This window comes from Macrobrachium nipponense, chromosome 30 (genome assembly GCF_015104395.2).
Source record: "Macrobrachium nipponense isolate FS-2020 chromosome 30, ASM1510439v2, whole genome shotgun sequence".
Classification (NCBI taxonomy): Eukaryota; Metazoa; Arthropoda; class Malacostraca; order Decapoda; family Palaemonidae; genus Macrobrachium; species Macrobrachium nipponense.
The window spans coordinates 5,518,345-5,528,702 of record NC_087218.1 but is presented as its reverse complement, the minus strand read 5'-3'; the positions used below and the strand labels follow the sequence as shown (position 1 = coordinate 5,528,702).

At 36.7% G+C, this 10,358-nt stretch overlaps 1 protein-coding gene across 1 annotated transcript; it reads left to right on the top strand.

Annotated features, from left to right (window-relative positions):
* Positions 1–589: 589 nt before the first annotated feature.
* LOC135202001 (glycine receptor subunit alpha-2-like) lies at positions 590–5,821 on the top strand. Its single transcript, XM_064231274.1, has 3 exons — positions 590–796; positions 1,497–1,613; positions 4,534–5,821. Exons 1-3 carry the CDS (start codon positions 707–709, stop codon positions 4,792–4,794), a joined length of 468 nt encoding a protein of 155 aa, XP_064087344.1. The 5' UTR covers positions 590–706; the 3' UTR covers positions 4,795–5,821.
* The last annotated feature ends 4,537 nt before the right edge of the window (positions 5,822–10,358 follow it).

Here is a 10,358-nt window from a genome sequence, read left to right as displayed (position 1 = left end):
CATTGAAGATGGAAGTGCAATACCAACCGACTTAGCGTATAGATTATTCGCTAGTCTAACATTACCTCATAGGGCGCCTTATCATACAAGGCACAAGCCCTAATAAATGCACCTCACGTGGTGCTCTGTAAGCATTACTTAAGGCACTTTTTATTGTACCTCAGTCACATTGTCTATTTTCCATATGACTTCCCAGCCTCTCTAACAAGTGTTTCATAGTGCAACTGAGAAGCATCCTCCTGTTTACACCTTTCAAACCTTCTTACTGGCAGTTTCCGTTTCAGTGCTGAATGACCTCGCAGGTCCCCATCGCTTAGTTTTAGGCCGAAATTCTGTATTCTTCCCTTCCAATAACAAACCTTTAGAAGAGAAGAAAATCACGACGCAAATAGGTTGAAATTCAGCCGCTACATTCTCGTAAATGATTTACAATTTTCTTTGTTCCAATGACCGCCGAGTAAGGTAACCTCCTCCGTGTCGTGAAGTAGGCTTATCATTGCTTCTCCCACCACCCCCCCCCACCCCCCCCCACCACCCACCCCCCCAAAAAAAAAAAAATAAAAAACTTCCCTTTCATTCCCAGGAAAAGGGGGATGAGCCTGAGAGCACCAGCTGCATCACCATCCGCCTGACCTTCTCCAACCTGTCCAATTACTTCCTGTCGTCCACCTACCTTCCCACCTTCGTCGTGGCGGTGATTGGCTACATGACCTTCTTCTTCCCTGTGAACGACTTCAGCGATCGGTTCATCGTCAGCCTCACGGGCCTTCTCGTCGAGGCGGCCTTCTTCATGCAGGTAGAGAGAGAGAGAGAGAGAGAGAGAGAGAGCGAGAGAGAGAGAGATGCCTTCTAAATTGCGTCCACACGGTCGAACAATGTCCGACGGACAAACATTGTTACCATATCATAGGCGAAGCAGGGTGACGTCATAAGCGTTGAAACGATGGAAGTAGATCTGGCAACAAACAGTGGCACCTGATGAGGTTGTATACAACTGATTTTACTCTGCTCACAAGCAAAGACCGGCAGACAATTGTTGATTGGTAACAATGTTTGTCCGTCGAACATTGTTCGACCGTGAGGATGCACCTGTAGACAGTATAACTACTATGTCTTCAAGTTTGGAGTACTAGCAATTAGGAAAGCAACAGGTGTTGATTATAACTTCAGGATATTCGTGCATGAAAGAAGTTAACGTTAGATTTCCGTCTAGATGGTGATATGTTATCCCAGATCCCAATTATTAGTAGGTGAATATATCTTGGTCTAGACGCCTGAATAACGGGGGAAATAAGTTTTTACTCTAGTGGTTAATACTTTTGATTTGGTTGGGCTCAGGTTCTTAAAAGTATATAAAAAACGAACTAATAACATATATCAGAAGTGTCATATTAAGAAAAAAAAGGATGAATTTGTATTAGTGAAATTACCCATAGGCAGCACATGAATATTCAGCACAGTGTTTTTAACATTCTGATTCTACTCTCTCCTTCCAGACAAGTTCTTCTATCCCGCAGACAGCTTACATCAAAATGATTGACATCTGGTTCATGTTCTGCATCGTGTATTTCTTCCTCCTGATGACTGCTCTACTTCTCATCAATAAATGCCTGGTAAGAAATGAGGGGGAAATTATGCACGATCAAGCACTAGGCCCAAGTCCCTCCCTCGCTCAGTGATTAGACATAACCTGGAAAGATGCGTGCTGGTTCATAAGCCAAGCTGGACCTGTCGTGCTAATTTGAAAGAGTGATCGTAACTCACACTTTAGTGATGAGTTGTATCCCAAATGACAAATTCTGTGATAAACATGCACTGTATAACTTTCACCTTTATGCTATGTTGCTGGCTTTGCAAGAATGTGGTGAAATACTGTAAGGCACTCGAGGTCTTTCTCTCTATGCATCGGTATCTGCGTGTCTAATGGACATCAGATGAGAAGAGTATCATTAATTGCATAAGACACCAGCTTTTCATCGAGACCTAGCCTTACATGCATTATACAAAAGTAAACAGGATTGGTACAGCAAGTTCCAAAACTGAAGCGACAAATTTCAGAGGATTTCGTTCGAAATTCACTAACTGGCAACTACAACTCGTAGCTGAAAATTTTTTTTTTTCTACAGTGAAAGTTCTATCAAGCAAAATAAAGCTAACATATGATGCACAAATATCAAATCTATAATATTTAGAACAATTATAAGAAAAAATTATGGTAATAGTTATTATTTTAAAGTATAGTAATTACTTCAAACTATAGATACGAAACAATTTGGAATTCTCGTTCAACACAGGATTACCAACATTATCAATGTATATTTCGAACAATGTGGAAACAAATATTTAATACCATAGTGTATTATCAATTATTTTAGCGAAGTTGCATAAAACCATGCAAGTATCAATAGAATGTAAAGGGAAAATCTCTGCGACATTAAACATAATCAACCATGAATGCACCTAGATTCAATAGAGAAGTTGGGTGTGGTTGGTAGTTCTGATTTTATCTACTAGGACCGAGCATAAAATACCATCTTCGAGAGAGGCTCTAACTGCTGCTGCTACCTTCAGGTAACTAGGCCTAGTTCCGGGCATAGCAAGGCTTACAATGCAGGGCCACTGTCTGTTATTTAGGGAAAAGTAGAACCATTAGGACCGACACCAGGACTGTCCTTGCACCTAGGAAACAGACTCGCTAAATAAAAAATAAGCAAGACGGTTGCAAGCAAACCAGAACACCCTAAAATCACCACCTGGTTAAGTAGGGAGACGATAGATCCCGACACCCAGCCTCACCCATTACCTCTACCTATACCAATCCTAACTCCACCTTTTTCACTTCAACCTTTTACCTCAAATCTTCTAATCATTCCAGCCATGAAATTTAAGACAATGTGCATAAGTGCGTATCAATAAAGGGAGTGATATCACCCAAATTCATATTTCCACTGACAACCAGTAATCAGTTCGATCCAGTCAAGCATTATTTTATGACATAAATTTATGATTTTTTTGCGGATAAATATATATATATATATATATATATATATATATATATATATATATATATATATATATATATATGTATATATATATATATATATAGTGATATATATATATATATATATATATATATAAAATTATAAAATTATATATATATATATATATATATATATATATATATATATATATATATATATATTTATATTTATATATATATATATGTATATATGTATATATACAGAAGCACCCGAGCATGACCAATAGGCCTAGTGCTTGATTCTTAAAACAGACCTCTGGTTATTCCTGACTAGACAAAAAGGTCCTGACAGAGAGAGAGAGAGAGAGAGAGAGAGAGAGAGAGAGAGAGAGAGCATAACAGGAGATACTCGAATTAAAATAATGCTCGCCAAGCATATTCACACTCCGGAACGTATGGACAAAAATAGTCTCACTTATGCACTGAAAATAGGGTGGAAACCTACGAAAATAATTGTTTGATGCGACCCTGAACGCAATTCCACAAGCAAAGATTTGCACAATTGAGGAATTCGATGAAATTATTAACTTAACTACGTTGGAAAATATATTCCTTGATTCTTGAATAGGCCTAACCACGTAGCCAATGCTAAACGCCATATAACTTGGATTTCGTTTATTTTTTTTTTTTTTTACACCACTTGTGTCTTATTTATATTTCATTTAATCAGATACTAAACTTCTTTGTGTTTTATCAAAAGAAATCATAATAACTTTCGATATAACGCTATAAAAGTAGAAAGTAATTTGCAAATCATATTAGGCCAATGCTTATGCACTCGGTTCCTGCTTGCCACTCATTGGTAACCACTTGATATCACACATTGAGAGTCACAGATGTTTCTATGGGGAAATTATTTTTATTTATTCTTTTTATTTGTAATAAACAATTATTGAACAAACATTGATCATTCACTGGGGAAATACTTTCTGTGCTTCTACAGTTACTCACTGATACGTATTATTAGATAAAGAGGATGACAATAATTGGAGTAAAATATACTGACTGGCAACCCCACGAGTTTCTAAAGAAATTCTGAAATTTGTCGCTTCACTTCTGGAACTTACTGTACATGGACGCTACCTAGAGGAACCCAAAAGATTACATTACATCTTGGTTACAAAATCTAATTATAATGTTGAAAATGCTGTTCTACTCTTGTCTGTCTCAATGTTTGAAAACTCAATTTGAATACCCAGAATCCCAGGGTCGGCTATGCTTTAGCGCTTACATCCTGCAGTTCTGGGATATATGCTTAGATCTCCTGAACTTGTAGACTCATAAAGAAGAAAGGGAATGAAGAGATATTTGAATGGGAGGTGGGAGAAACATGTCAAGAATTTCTGTATACATTTTCACATATGTTCCTTTGAACTATTTAAAAAAAATGATAATGAAATCTTAGTGGTTCAGGTGAAAAAAAAAATGAACATTTGAAAACAAACATTGGTAAGTCACAAGTTAACGAGTAGTACTTTGGCTTATCTCCGCAGGAAATGGCCAAGCAAGAAGATAAGAGTCTGGAGGAGGTGACCCTGGAACCACGAGCCATGACATCGAGGGGTTGTTGTCATTTCGTCAAGGGCGTCATCAGCCTTCCAATGCCCAAACGACCTGGCGAATGGAACGCGGCCGCTGTTAGACTGAATCGCATCTGTTGGGCATTTTTTCCTCTCTTGACTCTTGTATTCCTTATTAGCTATTTCAGTTACGCTCGCATTCTCAGCCAGGTAAAGCCTATGGTTCTCGAGTAAAGGAAGAGGGCGTGTAGTAATTATCATCGGTCTATAGCTGTTGGGTGCCTACTTTGGCTTGTTATCTACGCGTCACCTACTCCGAGGTACTAGTACTATAAACATGGCGGAAGCTCCTTGGGACGTCGTGTTTAGTTCTAGCCCCTTGGGAATCAAAGAATTATATGCACACATTTCTGTATCATGTGGTGGACAAAATATATGAAAACTCACTAGTTATATACTGGTCACTAAACCAACAATTGCCTTAATGGAAGTGATGCATGTTCACAAACTATTGCTCATTACGAAGCAAAAGAAGACTTTACGTAGGAGAAAAAAACAGTTTGAATTATAATTGCTGTTGAATAAAAATAGCAACAATATAGTATACGGTTGCTGTTGAGGGACAAGCATCACTTTACTATTAGTTAAGAGGAAATCAGCAAGTTAACTCTCTTCGGATCTACATCACTCAATCGAGTTTTCTATACAGCCACTACAGCGTATAATCAAAAGCCACCGAAATTAGATACATCTTTCGGTGGTCTCGGTATAATGCTGCATGAGCCGAGACCCATGAAACTTTAACCACAGCCTATCCTATATTGTAACCAGAAGCACAATCATGGCTAACTTTAAACTTTTAAAAAAAAAGTACTGAGGCTACAGTGCTGTAATTTGGTATGTTTGATGGTTGGAGGGTGGATGATCAACATACCAATTTGCTGCCCTCTGGCCTAAGTAGTTTTTAAGATCTGAGGGCGAACAGGAAAAGTGCGAACGGTCAAACAAAAGCAGGCACAATATTGTTCTTCTACAGAAAACTAAACTAAAATATTGTCTTATTTCTAAGTGGAGATACTCGAGTCTTATGAAATTGATTTATGAAGCAGCGTAAAACTAAGTATTAATAGAAGCTCATAAAATTCATGTTAGCAATCCATGGTTTGGTTTAATAGCATACTACGCTTTGTATAGTTTAGTCCGTACATACAGAGATTTTATGGGGGCGATTTACCTTCGTTCTACTTTGAAAGACATTTGTAAATTTCTGGTATCAGCAACTTCAGGAAATGTTATACACACACACACACACACACACACACTATATATATATATATATATATATATATATATATATATATATATATATATGTATGTATGTATATATATATCAGCGTGAAGGTGGACTATTAGAAACGTTGCAATTCATTACAATTCTTTATTTCCTACGTTTCGTAATACCATTATTACATCATCAGGGAATCTGTTAAACAATAATAAAATTAATTTAAAATTACTTAAAAAAATTACTTTAAAAATTACTCTAAAATTCAACATTTGTAAATTACAACACAATTAAAAAACATACAGAAACGAAAAACAAAAAAAATATAAAAATAAAAAGACCAAAGACCGCTAACCAACCTTGTGCCGAGAAGGCAAGAGACAGAATGACAGAACAAATAAAAGTTAGCTCAGGTACAGTTGTGTGGAGGAGGTCTGGGTATTTAACTGGGGAACCAGTTGTTTAATAAATAATGACTCCAGGATAGGCAGTTCATATGCATGTTCGCTGGCCTATGACTTGGATGACTTCTTTCTATATATATTTTACAATTTTTTCGAATGGTTTCTTATATTAGAGTGTTCGGGATTGGAGAGCCTACAGCCAGTACGGAAACTTAATCCCCGATGAGAGTCGATTCTGACCCGCAGTAACCTCCTCGTGGATCCGACATATGTCCCAGAGTTACACTTAGGGCAAGTATAACTATAGACCACGTTGGAGGTCAAGAGAGGGTCCAATCGATCTTTATATCTGAAAAAGGAACCGATGTTAGCGGGTTTGGGATTGGAATTAATTTTAGATTAATGGCACCATAATGTTTATGAATAATTTGTGCAAACTTTTTCCGAAAGGAGTCATCATGTAAGAACGGGAATTTGGGCTCTCCCTTGGGTACACTTTTGCCAACATCTTCATGTGCTCGCTGGAAGAACGCATGTTAGACTGACTGCCCACTCAGGTTCCACCCACTCTTTTATGGTAGGTATATTGATGACACCTTGCGCCTTATTTAAAAATGACTGTGATATTGACTCCTTTTTAGCATATGTTAATACTAAACATAGTAACATTAATTTTACCGTGGAAAAGAGGTGAACGATCAATTACCTTTCTTAGACGTTCTTGTCACTAGGGATAATGGCTCTTTTAGTACATCTGTTTTTTAGAAAGAAAACTTTTACTGGTCTAGGATCCAATTACTATAGTTCTTGTTTTTATGATTTTAAACTAAACTCTATTTTTACTCTCCTCCACAGGGCATTTTTTTATTACATCGAACTGGCAATCCTTCCACCAAGAAATTAGTTTCCTTCTGGATATTTTAGGGATAATTGCTTCCCACAGACTTTGTTTTATAAAAAGCTCCGTTTGTTTCTTAACAAACAATTCGCTAATGTCGCCAAAACCATGTACAGTACCAAAATTAGCTTTTTATGCCAAATTCCCGTTCTTACATGATGACTCCTTTCGGAAAAAGTTTGCACAAATTATTCATAAACATTATGGTGCCATTAATCTAAAATTAATTCCAATAAACCCGCTAACAATCGGTTCCTTTTTCAGATATAAAGATCGATTGGACCCTCTCTTGACCTCCAACGTGGTCTATAAGTATACTTTGCCCTAAGTGTAACTCTGGGACATATGTCGGATCCACGAGGAGGTTACTGCGGGTCAGAATCGCTCTCATCGGGGATTAAGTTTCCGTACTGGCTGTAGGCTCTCCAATCCGAACACTCTAATATAAGAAAACCATTCGAAAAATTGTAAAATATATATATAGAAAGAAGTCATTTCCAAGTCATAGGCCAAGCGAACAATGCATATTGAACTGCCTATCCTGAGTCTTATTTATTAAACAACTGTTCCCCAGTTAAATACCCAGACCTCCTCCACACAACTGTACCTGAGCTAACTTTTATTTGTTCTGTCATTCTGTCTCTTGCCTTCTCGGCACAAGGGTTGGTTAGCGGTCTTTGGTCTTTTTATTTTTATATTTTTTTTTGTTTTCGTTTCTGTATGTTTTTTAATTGTGTTGTAATTTACAAATGTTGAATTTTAGAGTAATTTTAAAAGTATTTTTAAGTAATTTTAATTAATTTATTTATTGTTTAACAGATTCCCTGATGATGTAATAATGGTATTACGAAACGTAGGAAATAAAGAATTGTAATGAATTGCAACGTTTCTAATAGTTCACCTTCACGCTGATGTGTCCTACTGGCCGTCGCCCTTCCTCTGTCTCCTGTATATATTATATATATATATATATATATATATATATATATATATATATATATATATATATATATATATATAAAATGTATATATTCCATTTCATAGCTGAACTTATCTTTAAGAACACCGATTCAGCTATGGTACTAGGTAACCACGTAAAGTTTATCATGATACCATATTTTTATACACAAAAGCACTTAAAAGGATTACACACGTGAACGCATGCACTCGCTTATTGAAAGATGACTAGAAATCTTTTTTTTTATCACAAAAATAAAAGTAATTCCATATAAGGCCGCCTTTTGGTGTTATATGTGTCAACTTGAATTTTAAAGAAAACTTCATTTTACGCAGCAAGATGGTCTCTGGTTAGGTTACAGTTCAGACATCATCTTCAGCAAAATGTAACTACGATTGTAAACATATATACATATATATATATATATATATATATATATATATATAATTATATATATATACATATATATTATATATATATATTTATATATATTCTTTGTGAAAGACATCCATCAATGACTGACGTTTGTTTTGATGATAATAATAAAAATAACGGTAATTTTCTGTTATTAGTTCCCGCTGTGATTGGAGTTAATTATTTTACTTTATTTTTTTTATTTCAATAAACTGATATGAGACATTACAAACTCAGGAGTACAAATTAAAAACACTGCATGCTCTGACCAGAAGGAAGACATCTGCTAGAATAGGTCTAGATATCCGACTATTTGGCCCACTTTGACAGATAACTTCTATTAGACGTCTCATCAGGGACGGGCTAATCGAAGGAAGATTTCCGTTCTTTCTGCAGAGCCGGTCTTCTAGATTATTCCAACTGATGACCAGAAGGATAACATCTGCTAGAATAGGTCTAGATATCCGACTATCTGGCCGCTGACAGAGATCTTCTATTAGAAGTCTTCATCAAGGGACAGAGCATACTCGAAGAAGATGTTCGTTCTTTCTGCATGAAGGAAGATTTCGTTCTTTCGCATAGCCGGTCTTATAGAGTATTCCAAGTGATTGACTACAAGGAAGACATCTGCTAGAATAGGTCTAGATATCCGACTATTTGCCCGCTTTCCGTTACAGAGAACTTCTATTAGAAGTCTTCATCAAGGGACAGAGCATACTCGAAGGAAGAGTTCCTTCTTTCTGCAGAAGCCGGTCTTCTAGATTATTCCAACTGATTGACCAGAAGGATAACCATATTCTGCTAGAAATAGTCTAGATATCCGACTATCTGGCCGCTTTGACAGAGATTCAGAATTAGAAGTCTTCATCAAGGGATTCAGAGATACGCGAAGAAGGAAGATTTCGTTCTTTCTGCAGAGCCGGTTCTTCTAGATTATTCCAACGATTGACCAGAAGGATGACATGCTAGCAATAGGTCTGAGATATCCGACTATTTGCCCTTTCTTTACAGAGAACTTCTATTAGAAGTCTTCATCAAGACAGAGCATATCGAAGGAAGATTTCGTTCTTTCTGCAGAGCCGGTCTTCTAGATTATTCAACTGATTGACCAGAAGGATGACATCTGCTAATAGGTCTAGATATCCGACTATTTTGCCCGCTTTGACAGAGAACTTCTATTAGAAGTCTTCATCAAGGGACAGAGCATACTCTAAGGAAGAGTTCCTTCTTTCTGCAGAGCCGGTCTTCTAGAATATTCCAACGGATTGACCAGAATGAAGACATCTGCTAGAATAGGTCTAGATATCCGACTATTTGCCCGCTTTGACAGAGAACTTCTATTAGATGCGCAGAGTAACGCTATCTATTGGCGAGAATGTAAGGTGAAATAATCTTCTTGTGGTTAACTGGCTGAAAGTGTCTCGACCTTTTTCTTTTTATTTTACTTTTCGTAGTAAGTGATTTTGACAGAAAAATGGGGATGAAAATATTTTTGTAAAGTGACTGATTATTGTGATAATAATTAAATGACTAAATAATAAATATGTGGCTTTCCCCTTTTTCCATTTGCTTCCGCTGATTCCTGAAACTTTTCTTACCAAGACCGATTTACCAAATTCCCTTAGTACTATCAACATCCCTCTCCCATTGCCACATCAAATAGTACTTCCTAGTCAAGACAAAAATCGAGCTTTCCCCGATTTCTAAAATAAGCCTTTGTCCATAAAAACGGGTTCTACCAACTTACCTTAGTAGTAGTGTGTAATACAAACATAGGGATCTCCGTTTGCACATCAAATCTTGACTTCTAGGACAAAAACGACACAAATAAAAAGAAAA